The sequence below is a fragment of the Ctenocephalides felis genome, unplaced genomic scaffold (assembly GCF_003426905.1).
Source record: "Ctenocephalides felis isolate EL2017-DRISC unplaced genomic scaffold, ASM342690v1 CF-g0.4_SCAFFOLD_01492, whole genome shotgun sequence".
Taxonomy (NCBI): domain Eukaryota; kingdom Metazoa; phylum Arthropoda; class Insecta; order Siphonaptera; family Pulicidae; genus Ctenocephalides; species Ctenocephalides felis.
This window is the reverse complement of record NW_020537646.1, coordinates 41933772-41955595: the sequence shown is the minus strand read 5'-3', so window position 1 is coordinate 41955595 and position 21824 is coordinate 41933772. Positions and strand designations below refer to the sequence as shown.

Below are 21824 nucleotides of genomic sequence, written 5' to 3'. Positions count from 1 at the left end.
AGTGTTCAGAAACCTTCAAATATTGTTTTGGGGGTCAAAAATGATCCTTAGACATATGCACATCAAATTATTATATATTTTATAGAGATTTTAAAAGTAAGTACAAATTTTATTTACATTTCTATAGGTTCCTAATGTTCATGCGTTAGACTGCAACGCAGCGCCTACGCGTTTCGATATTTTGTCTCTAAAATAGCTACGCAACGCAAACGCTATGAAAAAATTTCGAACTATTCAAAAATGTATTTTTTTAAGTTTTTAAGTTCCAGCAATTTGCCTTAAGACACGATGCCAAGCGTAGTCATGTTGATAATTTTGTATGTTATATTTATCAATCAGTGAGTTCCAGAACTTTGCCTTTAAGGGATTAAGTTAATTTTCTTTACTTTTCAAAGCTTGGATTATAAAGTGTGAAATTAATTGTTGAAGTTTTGTTAAAACTGAAATACGAGGGTGGGCTGAAAAATTTCCGATATCAACACGAAAAAGGTGCTACTCGTCAATAAAAACTGTTAAATGAAGTTGTGCATCTTTTAGAAGTTACTCGCCAAATTTTTGGTCATTTTGGGCGCTCCGTTTTCAATCGATAGCCGTTTGAGTAAGTACATGTAAGTGTTTTCGTGAAAATAGAAAAAATTGAATATTGAGCTGTTATTAAATATTTGTTTTTGAAAGGCTGTACGGATAGGCAAATAAAAGACATCTTGTGTTATGTGTGGTACCTCTGCACCATCATTTTCCACAATAAAATTTTTGGAGTTGAGTTTAAACGTGGCCGTAAAAGCTTGGTAAACGATGATCGTTCATGACGTCCAAAAACTTCAACTTCTGAATATAACATTGCTAAAGTTCACAAAATGAAGTTAGACAAACGCCGAATCAAAGTGTGGAAAATACCAGAAAAAATGAAGATATCTAAAAAATGTGTTTTTCAAATATTAAAAGGTAAGTTATACATGAGAAAGCCGTCCGCGCTTTGGCTGCCGCGTTTTCCCAAGATAGACATGTTCGAATAAACATTTTCAACGCTCTTAAGGCTGTAGATAATTCTTGGATTCACCATTATACGCCTAAAACAAAGCTACAGTCAAAACAGTGGACTACAAAGGGGGAAACAGCTACAAAAAGAACAAAAACAGTTGTTTTGGCTGGGAGTGTAATGTATTCTGTATTTTGGGATAGTCATGGAGATATTTTAATCGATTATCTTCAAAAAGGAAAAAGCAATAGGAAAGCATACTACGCACCATTACTTGACGAGCAAAAGGCAAAATGATCACATTTGCAGGAAAAGAAAAGCCCGTTTTACCAAAACAATGTGTTGTCTTTGCCATGGCAAAAATCCACCAGTTACGATTTGAACTTATTGGACCATCCACTTCACTCACTAGATCTGCCAGTAGCACCAAGCTACTTCTTGTTATTTCCTTATTTAAAAAGGAAAAAAATATTGTATCGTTGTTAGGTCGGAAACTTTTCAGCTCACCCTTGTATTGTTCATTTTTAATCCCTAGTTATTCAACGCTACAAGGAAACAACTCCCTGCTTGACTTTAACACTTAACTCATTTTGATGACTGTATTTAATATAGAGCTACAATGTGGTTGAAAATAATATTAGTAAAAACATTAGGCAGTAACATTCTTTTACCAAGAATAAATATTTTTAGTCTTCTTTTTTTTCAATTTCTATAGTTAAATGTTTAAATTTAAATTGATCATTATTTTGAATGTTGTGTTGAATTCTTATTTCGAATTTACTTTTAATATGTTATGTATGATTAGTGTTCTATGAACCTACGGATATGAGGAAAGCGAGTAGAATTCTTGAATTTTCATTACCGGAACCACTGGCATTCTGCACTCCCAATATGGCCGAACTGCGGGCAATGGCTGCTGCAATAATGGGGAATAGCCTGGTCGAAAATGTAAGTGGGAAAATGAATCAAATAGTATATATATATATATATATATATATATATCTTGCAAACTTCTTCTCTGAACTGCTTTTTAATATTCATGATGATCTTCAATCAAACTAATTTTGTTGGTAGTAAAAACTGTGAAAATGTCTGTCTAATTGCTGTATGATCAGGCGTTTCACACATAAAACCATGTGTTATAACATGCGCATCACAAAGATCCAGTTATCTAATATTCTTTCTTGGTTTGTTTATATGTAAAATACTGATGTAGATATATTGTATTGCATTAAATAATATAAAAATATAGTATAAGGTTGTTCAAAAAGTAATTTCATTTTTCTACTAGGATTTAATTGTATACCACATACAATGTGGTATACAATACTATCTTAAGTATCTTACCACATAGGATTTATTTGCATTTTTTTATCACACCCTAAAATTATTATATGATTTGAAAGCTTTTGTATTGAGGCCTGTATATAAAATTTTAATCAATTATATGTAGTGATTTTTGGATTGTGTTTCTTTAAATATGGAAAGAATAAGCAGCATTTTGACATAAGTTACTGTTTTACTGCGTATAAAGTTAAAAATTTATGTATAGAAAAATGACAGTGCCAGAACTGTTTTGTTAAATTTCGATTCGAAAATTGATTTTGAGGATGCGCGTTCATGAAGAACGAATAAGACGAAAAAGGCATCATTTGATGCAAACCGGCGAATAACAACATATTGAGTTTAAATTTATCAAATTTAACTGTTCATGACCACTTGAAAGGTCAAAGATTTTCCGAGAAACTCATAAGTTTTCCAGGTTCTTATAGAGAGAAACCTTTGTCGCCACATTGTCGTCTTCGATTCCCTTCTGAAACATCATGAAGATGATCAGTTTTGAGGCGAATTATCACTAGGACAAATGGGATAAATACAAAACCGATATTTACCAGGGACAGGTGATGCTATATATTTAGTGAGATAGTTGGTTGTTTTTCACATTTTTCAACGCAGCATAATGGTTTATTCGGATACCTACTTACTTTCTTACTACCTTCTTACTTTTAAGGTGTAATATTGCATCAAGACGACGCGTGACCTCACATAAGTTTGGTCAATCGCAAAAAGCTTTTACAGCTTAAATAGGACACAATCCGACAGCCACCATATTCTCTTGGGTTGGCATCATCGGACTATTATTTGCCGTAGTCACTGAAAAAAAGTAGACGGTAAAACTTTCAACTTAAATGAAGTTAAAAAGCACTTTGATCAGTTTTTTACCAATAAGAAATATAACAAAAGATGTTCGACTGAAACGGCTAATATATAATTTATCGTACGAAAATAACTAGTCAAAATGAAATATATAACAATCTAAATGTAATATATAACACAACCCAATATAATATATAACTTTGTTCTTTTATACGATGTTGGTTTATTTAAAAATAACTATTTTGTTTTAATATTATTACTAACTGTTATTTGCAGGTGGCAGACAAAAACTTGTTGGCAGAACTTAAATCATTATGTTCTACTCTGATCTTCGAGAACATTGTTGATGTTCTTGTAGTGACTTTAGGAGATAAAGGTGTTGCAATCGCCAGATTGTGTGACAACTCTGAAAGGCTATTTGACGACAGCGGTGTCTATATAAAACCAGGACACAAAACTGATAAAAAAATATCTGTTCGATTATATCCACCTGTAAGACTTGATTTATATAGAATTCTGAATGTTATTTGATATAGAAGACATGTTTGTTAAAACTCTTGAATCAAATTCACAAAAACTAAACACAATATTTAAAAAATCATTGTATTATCTACTTTATATTAAATAATTAATAACAGTTGGGAAGTAATGAACTAAAATAAATGCAAAAATTGTTTCTGATTTTATATAACTACATTCACAAGTAGTAGTAGAAGAATTAATTTGTCCGTAATTTTAATTGTATTATTATATTAACTATTATCTAAAGTATATATTAATTCTATGTATTTATAATTGCATTAATCTAGGCGCAATTACCTGCCAACTCGCTCTTGGCCAACACTTCTGGAGCAGGTGATTGTTTCGCAGCAGGATTTGCGGTGGCTGCTATGCTTGGTGTTACTTTAAATGGAGCAGTTGCAGCAGGAAACACTACAGCAATACGTGCTCTTCTTTCTAATATTCCCGTTCCTGATAAACTATTTTTGTTGACTAAACAGAATTGGACAAGTGAAGCAACATATAAAGAATTGTGATGATATGAAAATTATGGCGAAACTTTTGTTTATTAAACTTCTTATGATATTCGAAATAACAATTTTCTAATAAATACATATAAATTACAACTGTATGCGATTTTATTATTGAACTTCTTGTATTATTGAACCTTCAATGCTCCTGTATTTTTATCATTATAAATTTAATACATAAGAAGTTTTTTTAGTAAAAATATTTATAATATTTATTGTATCATGTTTGTATGTACCAATTATTTTTTAAAATCGATTTTATATTTGTATCCTACACTACAAGTTATGATGTACAATTTTTTGAATGAGATTACGTCAACAGTTGGTTCGGGCGATATAATATTTAACAAAACCAAGCTATTTTCATTTTTATTAATCAAAAATAAGTTTCGTCAAATTTTTCATCGATAGTTACATAAGCTTCAAAGTGAAGAAAAATCTCTTTATACTCTAATATAACGTCTGTTTGATGGAATGAGAGTAATCAACTATTCGGGCAAGGAGTGAGAAATTCTATCTAATTGCTCAACATATGAGATCAGTTTTCTAACCGAACTTAGATTTCTATTGCAGCTATTTCTTCTTCCTCTATATTTCCTTTACACTACTTGAAAAGCAGTATAAAATTATTTTTTTATGAAGATGATAAAGAAATTGGTAATCTGAAGAATAATAAATCTTCAGACTTTGGCTTAGTGATGTCCAGAATGCTTAAAGAAATGCACAAGAATAGTAGTTATCTTTTAAACATGTATATATATATATATATATATATATATTTATATATATATATATATATATATTTATATATATATATATATATATATATATATATATGTTTAATTTGAGTTTAATAATCGGGCGTAACGCCCGATTATTAAACTCAAATTAAACATATATATCAACATCAAATTCAAGACTATTCAAAAATATATATATATATATATTAGAGCGGGTCGATTTGTATGGGTCTAAAAAGTCCCTTAGGCACACATGATTTTCGGATACAAGGGATCAAAATAAGATACTTTGCTGAAGAAACTATACCTCTAAAATGAATTCTGATGTCCCGTGCAATGACCCAAAAATAAGGGTTGAAATTTGGAAAATTCTATTTTGACCTATTTAGAGTGCCCCAATCGCGTTCAAATGTATGACCGACAGCTACTAACTTTAGAAAGCCGATTTACCCATGCCCGTGGTTTCTCCTCGATTTTTGAGTTTTAAGGAATACTGTATGTAGGTTTGTTTAATTTATTGCTTGGAAATTCTCACTCAGATTCGATATTGGCTTACTAAAACTGACCTGATGGTACATACCCAGAATCTGTATTTATGCTAAGAGAAGTTAAAGGGATTCAGATTGGGTATACTAACAATAACATCTATTGTAATCCAATAAATAATTACATTGTATTTCTGATTGGTTACAATTTATATATCGTGTTATCATCAATGAGAAATACTGGATTATTGTAATTGCTCGTAAAAGATATTTAAATCTCATCGGGATTACCATAATTTAATAATCCGTAGTAATTGTAAGTCTAGACTAGACTTTAAGTTAGTTGAGGCAATCAATAATGGGGATATATCTTTATATGGCAATTTTACTAGAAAATATATTACTTTCAGATACGATAGAAATAGCAAATGCTAACAGTCAAAACCAATGCTAACAGCCTATTTGGTGCTCCACGGATTTTGTCGAAGTCAAATGTCGAAAAATGTAATAGTTTTTTAAAATTTCGCTGCATTTTGTAGAATAATATTTGATTGATTGTAAATGGCTTTTTACTTGAAAGACCAGTTTAAATTATATATTTTGCTATCGCGCATTTTTCTATATTTCATACTGCATAATCATGGTTGTAGTTTATTTGCATTTTAGTACATTTTGAAATAGCTTTTTAGGTTCTTGTTCACATTCGAAATTATACAGGAGAGTAGTAGTATTAATGATTAGGATAAAGTCATAATTCATAAGTCTAGTGATAACTCGCACTTCATGTCATAAATTTGGTAGTTAACAGGTTTCTGTATTAGATAAATAATAATAATCTTCATCGATCAATAAAAGTATAAAAAATATTGTTTGTAAAAATAGTCAAATCCACTACAAATTTTTGAGAAAGGAATGTTTATGAAAATTATATTTTTAAACAATGCAATCGAATGCTCAAAAATATACACCAGACTCAATAATTTGCAGTATTTTGTAAACAACGAAAAAGACAATAGAACTGAAGCATGCCGAACAATAGATCTGAAATTACATGTACATACAATATTATATATATATATATATATATATATATATATATATATATATATATAATTTCTGCATAAATAGCATCAACTTTTCAGACTTGATATCCGTTCAAATATATTATAAATATCAACATAATTTGCATGAAGAATAGATTCATATCAATCTATTGAATAATCGCATAAGAATGCAATGATGATGATTTCCAAAATATTCAATTGAAATTCTATAATATAATGACACATAAGCATTCATCGTTTAAAAATTCTTAATATGTACGTATTTCATCACTTCTACACACTTATTAATAATAATAACTTTATTGCATTTTACAATGCATAGAATAGAAATATATAGAGAGTAGAGCGCGGCTTAAATGTCCGCGAGTAAAAAGGTCCACCACCGCTATTTCAAGAACAAGTAAAGTATTTTAACAATATTTGAAAGTAGAAAAAAGATGTTTAACCAGCCGTGATGGCTCTTTTGACGTTCTGGAGATAAACGGCAATGTTTGAAAATCCATGACAAAATTATTTTCTTTCCTTGTTATTTGTTTTTGCTGTGAGCTGTGTGTGTTGCTTATTTTACGAGACCTTAGTATAATTTTTAATAGTTTTTTTATATGACCTCTATAAGGTAAAAAGGACTAACTGAATCTTTACCCCCACAGGTGTAAAAAATAATAAATAGCAAATAAAAAGTAAATTAAGTTAAACAAAGTTAAAAAAGCAATTTTACAAGAGATAAATTCAACTTCTACTTTTTTAGCTTATCGTAGGGTAGGTTATAGTAAGTAATCGCAAAAAATCAAAAGTATTTTTTTTATATATATCTAAGTTTCAGAGGTTTCTGAACATTTTGCCATACCTTAGACAGAATGGATAAATGTGTGTATGTGTGAGCGGATACAATTTTTAGTCGACGATTTCGAGAACAAGGATCGAATGATTTAAAAAAATTGAAAAGGAGACGTGCTTATTAGTTTTTGGCGAAGGCAGGATGGCTGTTTAAAAGATACTAGGCAAAAAGTGCCAAAAATTGTAATTCAGTTTTTTTTTAAAAAAAACAGAACATCCGATTTGAATGATTCAAAAAACAAATAGTTATTCCTATCAACTTTGATGATGAATATTTCTGACAAAATGCCAGATCAAGTTCATTTACAGTGTTATCTTAAAAAAATGTTCCCGTAAAATTTATATTTTACATTTGTTGAATATTGTAGCTATTATTTCATGAAATTAAAATAAACATTAGACCCTATAAAATTAAAATAACACATTGCACCAGCTTGCCTCTTGGCTGTCCCAATTAATTCGCCTATGGGGTAAAAGGGGTCATCCGCCTGGGAATTTTACTGAGTCACATAGTTGTTTGCTTGATATATGTTATTTATTGTGATATAATTGGTTTGGTTATCACAATATAATGCTCAAAGTAAAATTGGTTCTTGTGCTCTACCCTACCCTACATAAAGCAAATTGTTTGAAGAATACAAACAAAATTAGGCAAAGGCATTTAACTCCTGTATTTAACTATTTTATTTTGCTATTTTTGGTTTTTAAAGTCAATTGCCTCTTTAATTACTAACTTTGCAGATTAATTCAAATAATAACTGAATTATGAATAATATTTATTTAACACCTTGGAGTTAGTGGTATTTGTAATTCAGATGAAACAGATTTTATGTAAACCTTTATTTAAAAAACGTTATTTTTCAAAAATTTGAATGAGTTTATAAGCATTTCTTATCACAATAATTTAAAAATGCTATTTACACAAATCAGGATGTATGCTTTGAAACGGGTTACAACGTCTAGTTTTACTCTATTTGTAGAGCATATTAATAAACTATTAAACACACGATATGATTAGTACGTAGTTTAAGACAGTATATGTAAAGCTTTTCATTTTGATAATCATAATTGTATATTAATTTGCAAACTTTATTAATACGATGTTGAAAGCAGAGCATTGGAATACCTGGGATCATATTTACTTGACCGAAAACTGGAAGCAATAATAAATGGACATCATCATAGATCTAGATAATACGAAGCAACTTTCGGAGTTCCACAAGGACTTCATTTAGAACTTTTGCTGCTTGCTATAAAAGATTTACATATGTGGAAAACAGTGCAATCATCCAAGATGTTTCAACTCAGTTTCGTTTTCTTTTAGAGTGAGAATTTATTATAGAGTCTATATTACTGATCTTTCTGTTTTAAATAACTTTTTTAGATATTCATCAAGAATATTTAGTATATTGGAAACGATTATGCTACTTCGATAGAGTGCATTTAGAAAATAAAGATTATCTATATGCTTAATTAAATATTTATGCCTATGGTATTGAAAGCATCACAGATAATTTCATCGTCTATTATATGTATTAGGTTAATACTATTTTATACATTTAGACATACATGTATCATGTATATATTATATTATAAATATGCTATTATAATGCATGTCGCCAATATTTTATTACGTAACTGTACTTGACAATAAGCCAATAAAAAATAAATATTATATAAAAAGCATGAAGATACATATAGCAAAACCAATTATAGTTTTTTACGATGTTGACAGTCGTATAACAGTGAACGTAAAAAAAAAAATTGGTAGAGAGAAGTCCCCTATTGGCGGACACCTAAGGTTGTTTATAAATAAATCAAAAAATATTTTACAAAATGTTTATTAAATTATGACTCATATTAGATAACAAAGTTAGAAATCAAACTAAATTAACTGCAATATTTGCTAAAAAATAATTAATACTATCAATCAAACTTTATGTATCAAAAAATATGATTTTAAACAGTGGCACCTAGTACCGAACATTTCAAAATAACCTGCATTGATCACATATGTAGCCATTTCTACACTTTGGAATGTTTTCACATGTGTCTTTGACGAATATTCTTAGATATTGCAAAAAAAATCACTCTTTATTCACCCTTTTGGCTGAGCCACACCCATGCTCTCAGCTGGAGCATTCATCATAAGATTTGCATTCTTTGACAAAGAAATACGAAGAATGGGGGTATGTAGTGACCGTTAGCACTTATACAGAACAATATTGAATAATTGGATTAAATTACGTAAATACTCACCAGAAATATCAATAGGTTTACTGTCCAGCACTAAGAGACGACTTAGTGTCCGGTGCTAAGAGACAGACATTTTTGTTTATTTGGTGGCACTTACTAAAACTTACCACCAAAGCGTATGAAAAAAAGAATCTGCAATGATTTACTACAAAATATAACTTAACATCTATGAAGGCGCTATCGCAGGATAGCGATCCTTCTCACGCCGTCAATTAATATACACTGTTACAAATGTAGCTGAATGTACTTTGTATAGCTTGCTATGAATAATAAATAAAAAAAAAATTAAAAAAAACTTACTAAAACTGGTTAAAATATCTAATAATATTCTACCATTTTACAGATAACAATCAAGTACAACTTTTATCTTAGCATTCCACTCAAATGTAAATGCATAAATATGCTAGAATTATTTCTATTGATATTTAGGTGACGCCGTGATTTTACGCCTAAAACAGGGTTGCTCTCGCCGAGGCCGTGGGCGTCACAGGCGAGGCTTGGCGCGTGATCCTCTACCTGTGTGCCTCCCATGCCCCTTTCACTTGTATTTTGAAATGAAATGACTTACACTGGCGTAAATAATACGTGTTAAACAGAGTGTCCGGTGCTTGATTCCGTCCGGCGTTACGGAACTTTCCCCTGAATATTTTTTCTTCAATTTATTTGTCTATACAAATTATTATCGATATGTTTATCAATTAATTTATCAATATGCATTTTTTTATATAAAAATATAAAAAATTGCAATATTTTAATAAACAAATTTTGGCATAGCTAATTAGAAGCTGGTATAAATAGCTTTACTTAATATGTACATGTATAGCATTTATTTGTAAGTATATATATATATTTTTCAAAGTTCTCAATTCAATGACTGGATTAAAAAGCCGGTAATGGATCAAGTTGCTATAAACTGTTAAATTTCAACAAATGATTTTATTGTGTTTTATCAGCTTCGCCTGATTTCCAGTCTATTTTTATTCGAAACCTTTATATTACAATTATTTTTTATATAATTTGTATTCAGTTTAGTATTAAGTTTTTAGTTATATTAGTTACTGTGTAGAAAATCTAAAAACTATTGAAAATATTTTCATAATACCGACAACTTCTTGTAATTATTTTTTATACCATATAGAAACATTTTTCAGTAAAATTATTATTATCATAATATTTTCCTCAGCATTTACTCAAGCACTAATTATTATTAGTATTGTAAATCATTATCAAAATCATTTGTCTGGAAATTAAACCTCACCAACTTTATCAATAACTGATACGATAATACATCTACATAAATAAAACTCATAAAAGTACATGTAATTTGTTATATTAGTGTGAAACACAATATCATAAATCTGGTTTAGATTATTCAATGCTTGATATAAGTTTTTGTTTCAAAATTTTTGTTATGAAAAACAGGTCTAGGCGAAAGACCAATTAATATACGAGGTGTGTTCAAAAAGTACCCGGAATTACTAATAATTAAATTTCGCGGCTCTGGAGTGTCTGATTGTTTTTTTTTTTATTGTGTTGGTATACATGCCCCTAAAGTATGATGAAATTTTCAGCTATATTCACTGTTTACTTTGTCTGTGGTAGTCGCTAAGGTTCGACGTGTTTTTCTGAGCTCGGCGATTTTTACAATGGAAGAATTGAAAAGTCAAAGAATTTGTATTAAATTTTGCGTAAAAAATGAAATAAAGTGTTGCAAAGTGCAAAAATTCACCAGATATGGCTCCGTGTGACTTTTTCCTATTCCCAAAGTTGAAGAGACCCATGAAAGGACGGCGGTTTTCCTCGATTGAAGAAAATCGCTGAGAGTGCTCAAGGACATATCAAAAGTGAATATCAAGGGTGCTTCGAAAATTGGAAAAAACGCTGGCATAAGTGTATTATATCTGGGGGGGACTACTTTGAAGGGGACCACATTAATGTAGACGAATAAATAAATATTTTTTTGAAAAAACGAAAATTCCGGGTACTTTTTGAACAGACCTCGTACATACTATATGTTTTATAGAAGATTGTGACAGATAAAAAATTAATTTATCAATGGATGGGAATTTCAATTGAAAATTAGTTTATCTGTGATCGATTTTATTAAAATGTGATTGAAAAAAGGAAATAGTTTTTAATTGGTGATTAATTTTTTTTTATAATTTCATATATTTTAGATATATTGTTTTTGGTTATATGTGAGTATTTTATTTACAACAGGCAATTCAATGATACTATTTTTTTTCTATGATGTCACACATAATGTGAAGAGATTGACTCAAAAAAATAATCAAGTCTAAAGGCCAAGTCTGAAGTAGTTGACGCTGGAGTATTTGGGAATATCTATTCTGAACATTTTGGCATAATTCAGAAAAAAATTATATGTGTGTGTGTTTTGTGTGTCCGCATTTTTTCGTTCACGTTTTCCGGCACTCAAAAAACATTCGATTCCTATTGATAGGGAGATGTGCTAGTTTTAGGCAAAGGCAGGTGCAGCCATTACGGAAATCCGAAGCAAAGAGTGCAGAAAATAGAAATCGAGTTTTTGAGAGAACAGAGTATCCGATTTCAATAATCCAAAAACATTGAATTGGCAATAATTCGTAGAAGTAATGATTAGTTTTTGGCAAAGGCAGGTCTCGCCAATTAGAATAATTGAGCTAAATGTACAAAAAATTACAGTTTTTGAGAGAACTACTAATTGGTTTGAATAAACCAAAAAACTTTCTGCTTGTGTTGACAAAATAATTGCTTTGGAAAAAAAATATTTCAAATATTTTTTCAAAAAAAAAAAAAAATGTTTGGATATCGAAAATAACTCAGATTTTAATTTTAATTCTGGCTAAAGTTTTAAAGCTCACTTATATACTTTAAATAAATCATTTTAACTTTGTAATCCAGTTTATATAATTCTTATAAATATTAGACAATATTACAGTATTTATAGAAATCTATTTGAAAACATTAATGTTTATTAAATTTAATGTTTCCCGAACATTTCGTTACGGTACGGAAAGTTCCAGCAAGTTGCCTAGAGGTACGATGCAATACACCACTAGTCAATAGTATTTTTACCAGTTCCAGGAAAAGTTTGAATAGGGTAAGGCAGGACACAAAGATTCAATTTGACTTTGAGCAATTATATTGAGAAAACCAAAACGAATAGATTACAACAAATACTACATATCGAACAAACAACTATCTGACTATGTTCAGTAAAAATTTCAGCTAATTCTTTATTGTAAAAATGTGTTTTTTTGCTTGTTTTTCAACAACTTGTAATCTGGTCCTTTTTTACCCCATAGGCGGAAAAAATGGAACGGCCTGGAGACAAACAAATTCAATGTCTTATTTTCAATTTTAAAAGAATTTTAAGAAACAATAGGTAAATAATTTAACCAATTCAAAATAAAAATTTTATTGACACATTTTTGATCGGGTATTTGTCATAAATATTCATCAGTTTTTACTATTTTTGATTGCTTACATCTTTTCCAGAGCAAAGGTTTTGTTGGTTATTTTTACCCCACCCACGTATAAGCTTTTATAATGGTATTGTTTAAAAAAATGAGTCTAACTTAAAATTAACAAAAATATTTTTTCATACAATTTATTAACATATATTTGAATATTATATCAAGTTCTCGTAAACTAAACAACATTGTTCACAACCAAAAAAACTAACAACGAAGGAAAATACTTTTGTTATGGATTTTCACACATGCCGTTTAACTTACGATATCAGCATCATAAGAATTAAGATGATGGCTGGTTATAAATATTTTCCCATCTACTTTCAAATATTGTTGTTAAAATGTTTTTAACTTTACTTTTTTTTGACATATCGGAAGTGGACCGCTCTATCCTATATGTGTGAGAATATGCTTTAGAAAGGGGTTCGTAGCGCTAAGATGACTAAGATGCTTATCAGGATATCAGGAAGCTCGTGTTTAGGGTCCAACAGAGGCAATATCAGTTTCTAATTCAAAACATAGTCCTAAATATATTTCCAAGTGTTTAAGGAATAGCTGCAAATTCACAATAAGAGAGGACGGCCGTTGGGTTCTAATTCTGATTAAATCCTGGAGTGAGTACACAACCATTTTTCGTTTGTAATAACAAACATTGGATTGGTTTCTCATAGTAATAGTAAATTTTTACTTCCCGTAGAGTAAGTTATAGTAATCGCAAAAAAATCGAAAATGAAAATTTTTATATATCTTTACGTTTCAGACTGCCTTCTGCTTTAACTGCATGGAGACGAAATATCAAAGCGCGTAAACGCCGCGTCGCCGTCTAACGGATCAACATTTGTACGGAACCGATAGGAATGTAAAACAATTTAAACTTATTGTTAAAATCTCTATAAAATACTTGATAATTTGATGTTCATATGTCTAATGATCATTTTTGACCGCCAAATGGCTTTTTTTTACTTTTTTTTACTAGATTTCCAAAACCGCTAGACCTGCCTTTATGAATATTTTACTAATTTTTCATCTTGTCAATACAACTAAAATGTTTTTTGAATTATTAATATCGGACGCTCCGTTCACTTAAAAACTGAGTTACCGTTTGTGGCACTTTTTGCCCCGTATCTTCGAAACGGCTAGACCTGCTTATGCCAAAAACTAATCAGCTCGTCTCCTTATCAACAGCAATCGAATGCTTTCTGAATAATCAAAATCGGTTGAACCGTGTTCCCGAAATCGTCGACGAAGATTTGTATCCGCACACACACATATTTGACAATCATTGGATTGCTTTGAAAAAAAGTTCAGAAGTTCCAAAATATTTCAAAATAAAGAAAACATTTTTCTTCAAAAAGTCTTTTTATTTTCAAAAAAAGTAAATTTTTGTCAAAAATTTATAGTTTTTCGAAAATCTAATTTTTTTCAAAGTAATTTTTTTACAAAAATGTTAATCTTTTAAAAAAATAATAATTTTTGGTACGGGAAGTTTCAACAATTTGCCTCAGGGCCCGATGCCATGTGCCCCACTAGTTTTTTATTGTTTTGAACAGCAATCAAAACTTAAGAGCTCTATAAGCTGTTGGTCTAATTTGACTTAATACTAAGTCGGTTTTACAGGTGACAACGCAAACAGAATTACTGTAATAGGGTGAATTACTTTGTGATGCTGGACATGGGTTATTTTACTTGTAAACATATTGCCATCTATATTTCTATGAGAAACCCGATGTCACTACTGCTTGACATCAGGCTCGAAGCGGTATCAAACCTGGGATTCAGATCCAGTCGCTCTAGCCACTTACCCATGAGTGAGCCCTACAACAATAAAAAAATATAACTAGCTGTAAGTGGAATTCTGTCTTAAGGCAATTAAGGCATCGTGCCTTAAGGCAAATTGCTGGAACTTCCCGTACCAATTTTTTTTTTCAAAAAACGATTAACATTTTTGAAAAAAATTTACTTCAAAAAAATAAGATTTTTGAGAAACTATAAATTGGACCAAAAATTACTTTTTTTTGAAAAAAAAATTTTTTTTAAATTTTTTTTTTTGAAAAAAAAAATGTTTTCCTTATTTTGACATATTTTGGAAGATCTAAACTTTTTTTCAAAGCAATCGTACTGCTTTAACTGCATAAAGACAAAATATCGAAGCGCGTAAGCGCCGCGTCGCCGTATAACGCTTAAACATTGGTACGGAACCCATAGAACTGTAAACCAAATTCATACTTATTGTTAAAATCTCTATAAAATATCTGATGATTTGAAGTGCATAAGTCTAATGATCATTTTTGACCGCCTAATGGCATTTTTTTTTACTTTTTTCATTAGATCTCCGAAACCGCTAGACCTGCCTTTATGAAAATTTGATCGGTTCTTCACCTTGTCAATATAAGTAAAATGTTATTTGAATTATTAAAATCGGACGCTCCGTTCTCTTAAAAACTGAGTTACCGTTTTCGGCACTTTTTGCCCCGTATCTTCGGAACGGCTAGACCTCCCTGCGCCAAAAACTAATCAGCACGTCTCCTTATCAATACGAATCGAATGTTTTTTGAATTATTCAAATCGGTTGATCCGTGTTCCCGAAATCGTCGACGAAAATTTGTATCCGCACATACATACACACACGCACATACATACATACATACACACACACACACACACACACACACATACATCCATTTTTTCTAAGGTATGCCAAAATGTTCAGAAACCTTTGAAACGTAAAGATATATAAAAATTTTCATTTTCGATTTTTTTGCGATTACTATAACTTGCCCTACGGGAAGTTAAAAAATAAGCATCGTTCACAATTAAAAAGTTGGTTTTAGCAAACCAACGTGTTGGACGTACATATACAATTCTCTTGATTGCATTTTTATCTAAATATATTTACCGCTTTAGTTGCGAATCGTATCTTCTTATCAAAAACTGATTGCGCACAAAAAATATTTACCTGATTGCATCGTATTTGACCATCACAGTTTTTTAAAACAGATTTTGATTTTTAAAATCAAACAAGTGATGCTATAGAATTGTGTTATCAGTTTATCATTGTATTGCATTATGACTGTGAGGTGCGCAATCAAGACTTTCATTCGCGTCAATACAGAGACGTTCGTTATATCAATACGAATGTTACCTTACATTACATTCGACACGTGTGAATCATTTTAGTCTTCTGCGCGACACGAAACTATCGACTTCATCAGTTTTGTCATTTTCTAATTATTTGTCGAACCACAATTTTATTTAAATTTTAATTATTTTTTCTTTGTCAAACTTTTTTAATATTAATTAATGAACTTTTTAAACTTAAACTTTTTTAATATTAATGTTAATTTATTTATTTGACATAAATTGTTATCATTTAATAATAATGATTATGTGCACATATATAAAACGGAATGCTCTGTCTAGGTCCGTCAATATTATTAGTTGAATAAGATAGATGGATATGTGAACTTAATTTATAATTCAGTGAATAAATAAAAACATGTCAGGTGTGCTGAATCAAGGATTCGAAGAGGTAGTGTATATTATTTATACCCTTTTACTTGTCTAACTGTTTACTTATACAACTGCTACTTGTCTACCTGTTTGCCTACTTATCTACTTTACTAGCATTCTACCTGTCAACAAGCCCACCTGCCAACCTCTCTAGCTGTTTATCTATAGCTATACCTATTTTCCCATTGGTTTACTGGTCCACTTGCAAACCTGATCATTTGTTTACATGTCATCTTGTAAATATAACTGTGTATCAAAATTTCTGCATGTATATGAATCAATAACTAGTGTTCATGGCATCAAACCTCAATACAAATTGCTGGAATACCAAAAACCGTACCAAAAACCAAAATTTTAAAAAAGAACTTTAAAATTTTCTCAAAACATTAAATAAAAAAAATTAAAAATTGACTTTTTTGAAAAAAATGACTTTTTTATATTTTGATTTTTTTGAGAATTTTGAACATTTTTTTAAAGCATAGCGCTGCATAGTTATTTTAGAGTCGACATATTGAAGCGCGTAAGCGCCGACTCGTAGTGTAACGTGTAAACATTGGTACGGAACCCATGTAAATGTACACAACATTTATAATCTCTATACAGTATCTGATAATATGATGTGCATATGTTTAATGATCATTTTTGACAGATAGCATTATTCACCAGTTATTATTGTCGTCAATACAAGTAAAATATTTTTTGAATCATTCAAATCGGACGCACCGTTATCTCAAAAACTGAAATACCATTTCCTAAATATTTCAAATCGAACGCTCTGTTATCTCAAAAACTGCATGACGATTTTTTGACACCCTTTGCGCTCCGTACTTCCGAAACAAATGGGTCTACTTTTTCAAAATCTAACTAGTACAGCTTGCAGTCAGTGCAGACCAAAAGTTTTTTGAATCATTCAAGGAAATTCGTTTGAACTATATAAGTAAGCTTTAAAAATAAAAACTATTGGTAAAAAACTGGTTTGTATAAATAAAATTAGCACTCATGATAAAAATCTCTATAAAACATCTGATAATTTGATGTTCATATATCTATGATCATTTTCGACCGCCAAATATCATTTTTTCCATATCCAAAACCGTTGGACAAGTAAAATAATTGAAAAAATTCAATTTGGGGAAACTGAAACACTTTTTGCCTCGTATCTTCGAAACGGAGAGACCTATCTTTGCCCAAAACTGAGCAGCACGTCTTCCCATCAATAAGATTAAAATATTCTGCAAATCATCCACATCGATTGATCAGCACTATCAAATATGTCGACAAAATATTGTATCTGCACATACATACACCCAAACACAAGATCAACAAGACTATGACCCCAGACCAGCTGATTACAATCTCGAGAAAGAGCGCAGACAAAGACTAAGAACTGCAAAAGACAATCGCGAGCATCTAAGAGATAATCGAAATCAGAAACATTGAAGACGAGACAACAATAGGCATTCAGACAACCCTCAAAAGCAACTGGTACACCAGCGGAAGCTATCATGATCCGCAAATCCTACATATATACCCAGGTTGCTACAGTAACGTTACAAAATTCGAGTTTGCAGAATGAACTGCCATACAAGAACATCTATAGGCCAATCCATTGCTTCAAAGTTTAGCTTTTTGGGCATCACGAATTACAGTGCAGGAGTAAAGTAAACCGTTCAAACCTTTCCATTTGGTGCGGACGAGAAGGGCACAAAATCGCAGAAACTAGATGTTGTCCTGGAGACACGATTGCCTACGCCAAAGGCAAAGTAAACTTGATTTTAGGCATCAAGTCAAAAATAGCCTCGGCAGAGGTAACTGTAACTAAAAGGGTATGGACATCTACACTGCCAGCAACCATCATACAATACTATAAAAATGTAGATTCAACAAAACCTTAGTAAACCTATTAAGCAAGCTAGCTGCACATGCTGGAACCGAGGTGCATTGGCATAAATTTAGCAACCTCGGTGTACTGGTGTAACGAACATATCAGTGTCCGTCGTAAAGCAAGGGAAATACAGTAATCGATTTGTAAAAACGAAAAAAAAAAACAATATTGAATTGAGTAAATTTGTGTAACTGATCGCGGAATACAAGCGTCGTGAATTGAATAAGCTCATCAAAATTAGAGAACAAAGATGCTGGAAAGTATTCGTATGTGAGGTGGACAAACCATGTAAAGTAAGCTTTATAAGGTGGTTATGACTCTCCTACAAAAGCAACAAATGCTGACACCTACGAGTTTTCAATTTTTTTCACAAAGTCGTAACAGCGCAGTTTCCACAGCAACACAGTTTCAGTTATCAGTTTTTACCAAGCAAGCTGGATGATATGTTACCAGACTCTAAAGAAAATTCAATGAAAGTCTGTAACTGTGTAAGCAATAATAAAGCGCCGGGATTGGACAGAATTTCTAATTTAGCTTTGTAAACAATCATGAAGGAAGCGCCATTACGTCAATAATACATGCTTGAAATAAGAAACTTTTCCAACGGTTTGTTCTTCTGCCTAAGAGAAATAACTACTAAGAGAAATAGTTCACTAGAAATACTGTCTTCTTAGATATTTAAAGGTATTTTATTGAAGAATTAAATCAATTGTTAAGACATTCTTGGCAGACAACCAGCATGGATTCCGGAAAAGACGATTAACCCTGTACGCGATAAATCTAGTTGTTGATACGGCCATGAAAGCAATTACGGGAACAAGATTGAAGGGTCTGGGATATTGCCTGGTGACTACACTAAACCTCAGAAACGCTTCTAACTGCAAAAATTGGTACTGCATTATACAAGCTATTCAAGACAAGGACGTACCAGGTTACATTTGCAAAATAGTGTCATGCTACTTTACGGATAGAGTCTTGAACTCAATAAATATAATCTCACCGGAGGTGTACCTCAAAGCTCAGTTCTTGTACTACTGTTGTGGAGTGTCATGTACCACTGGCTTTTGAGACTAAACATCCCAAGACACGCCAAACTAGTAGGATATGTTCACGATGTAGACGTAATGGTTGTCGCAAAACACCTAGACAAAACTCGCCATATGTTTGACATTACCTTTGAGCAAATTAATCACTGGATGGATACGGTTAATCTGCTAATCAACTAGCCAAACAGACGACCGAAGCAGTGCTTATCACCAGCAGAAAAGTTATAGAGACCATTAAACTAAAAGTCGGCAAATAAAAATTGTCATCACTACCTTATATTCAATATTTGGGAGTAATACTTATGCTCGATTAAACTTTATGCAGCAGGTAAACACGCCAGCGACAAAGCGTCAGTAAAGTAGCGGAATCTAGAATTCTCTTAGAGTCTTTCTATTAGCCTAGAAAGAACGGAACCTTTACAAATAAGAGAGCTCAACGATACTAAGCGCTGAAAATACTAGTACTGAAGAACGGCGGAACAGCTTAAGATGACAGCAACTACAATGAGATGCCACAGTGGAGAGTAGATGGATGGCAAAAATCGATGTTTGGTTAAACATCAAACATCATGAAAAGTTCAACTACTATCTGATACAGGTGCTATCTGAACACGACTGTTTTTGAACTTATCTTCACCGCTTTAAGCGCGATGATTCTCCGAAGTGCCCGTCTTGCCAAAAAATTACTGAAAATGCACAACACGTTTTCTTGAAGTGCCCACGTTTATGTTCACAAAGTGATGAACTAGAAATTTTGAAGCATAAAATTCAACCAGATACACTAATAGGAGAAATGCTGTCATCCGAAGCTGTATGAAACGCCGGTAGAACGTATGTTGCAGAATTGCGCTTCGTTGAGAGAAAGAGAGCGAATAACAAAAACTAGGAAAAAGAAGTATAGCATCTTTGCTATCAGTTGCTAGATCCTACTCCCATAATGGATTGCCTAACAGAGGTTTCCGTGGAAATGCGATGCAGGAGGAAAATGGATGTTTTAGTTAATATCAACTACTTTCTTTACCCCGGCGTATTCAGATGATCCATTGCCATCTGTCGAGTATGTAAATGTATTTCGTTTGCTATGGAAAAATATGCATTCTAACATACATTTATTTTTTCTACGGTAGGGTAGAGCGGTGCTCAAAGGCCCGCAAGATTTTGCGATTACTATGATTTATCATTCGGGAAAGTAAAATTTTAATTTATTTATTTACTAAAAAAATATCTAGTAATAAAAATGTAGCGTGATAATGAAAGTTGCGTCTGCCGTTGAAACCGAAAACGGGTTATGTTTTAGATGTGATTGGTGTGGAAAAGTTTCTCTTCAATATTCTAATTAGGATAAACAAGAAACTGATGATTATGAGATTGAAACTTGTCGATATGAGATGTTTCTTCTAATTTTTAGCATCTTTGTGAAGGTAATATTTTGATATTAAACATTTGATCCATTTTTTAGATGTGTTCAGATATGTTTCAATATCTTCGTACAGAGTGGATCATTTAAAGTGAAAGCATCTGTTTTTGGAAAAAAATATATGGCAAAAGTGCGCGAAAAGTGCATACGCAATTAAAGTAAAACTTTTTGCTATTGTATAAGATGGCTATTACGTTAAAAATTAGATTTAAGCGACAATTTGTCTTGAAACAAGTTGCATTGATTTTCCGATATACGAGTATGTAAATATTCGATAACATCAGCAATAATTTTATTTGTAGATAATATACCATCTACTTGTATACCTGCTAACTTACCTAGCTCTATATCCAGTCAGGCTGGGCCTGTCTTTGCTAATCAGCACGTCTTCCTGCAATCATTGAAAGCGGTTAAGCGGTGCTCCCGAAAACTTTGACGAAAATTTGCATCCACTCAAAACGCAAAAACACACCCATACATCCATTTTTTTCTTAGGCATGCAAAGATGTTCAGAAAACTGTGAAACGTATAGATATGCAAAAACGCTGATGAATATTTAGGTATAATCATTGTAGGAATGGGTCCATGAAATTTGTATTTGACATTGCGTAAATATTATAGTTTTTATTTGGGAAAACCCTTATAATTAAAAGTTAGACTTTCGGTGTGTTTGCCGCCTATGTGTTAAAAAGGGGCAGGAAATTTTTTTTAGAAAAAATTGCATGTAAATATATTTCTATATTTAGGCAATAACTGGGGAATATGTCGTATGTGTTGTGATGTATGTTGTTTGCTTTTCACAGTATATTGACTTAAAGTGAAAAAATTTTGCTTATGAGTTATATTATACAGTGGGACGCTGAATGGGAAATTTCTCTCGTTGATACATCTAATACAGCTCAACGATCAATCACGAAAAATACCTGTGCTTTTTGCATCTTGAT

General features: G+C 31.4%; 1 protein-coding gene across 1 annotated transcript; it reads left to right on the top strand.

The window, feature by feature from the left end:
• Positions 1-1870: 1870 nt before the first annotated feature.
• On the top strand, positions 1871-4173 carry LOC113371254. Its single transcript, XM_026611889.1, has 3 exons — positions 1871-1927; positions 3413-3628; positions 3946-4173. Exons 1-3 carry the CDS (start codon positions 1871-1873, stop codon positions 4171-4173), a joined length of 501 nt encoding a protein of 166 aa, XP_026467674.1.
• The last annotated feature ends 17651 nt before the right edge of the window (positions 4174-21824 follow it).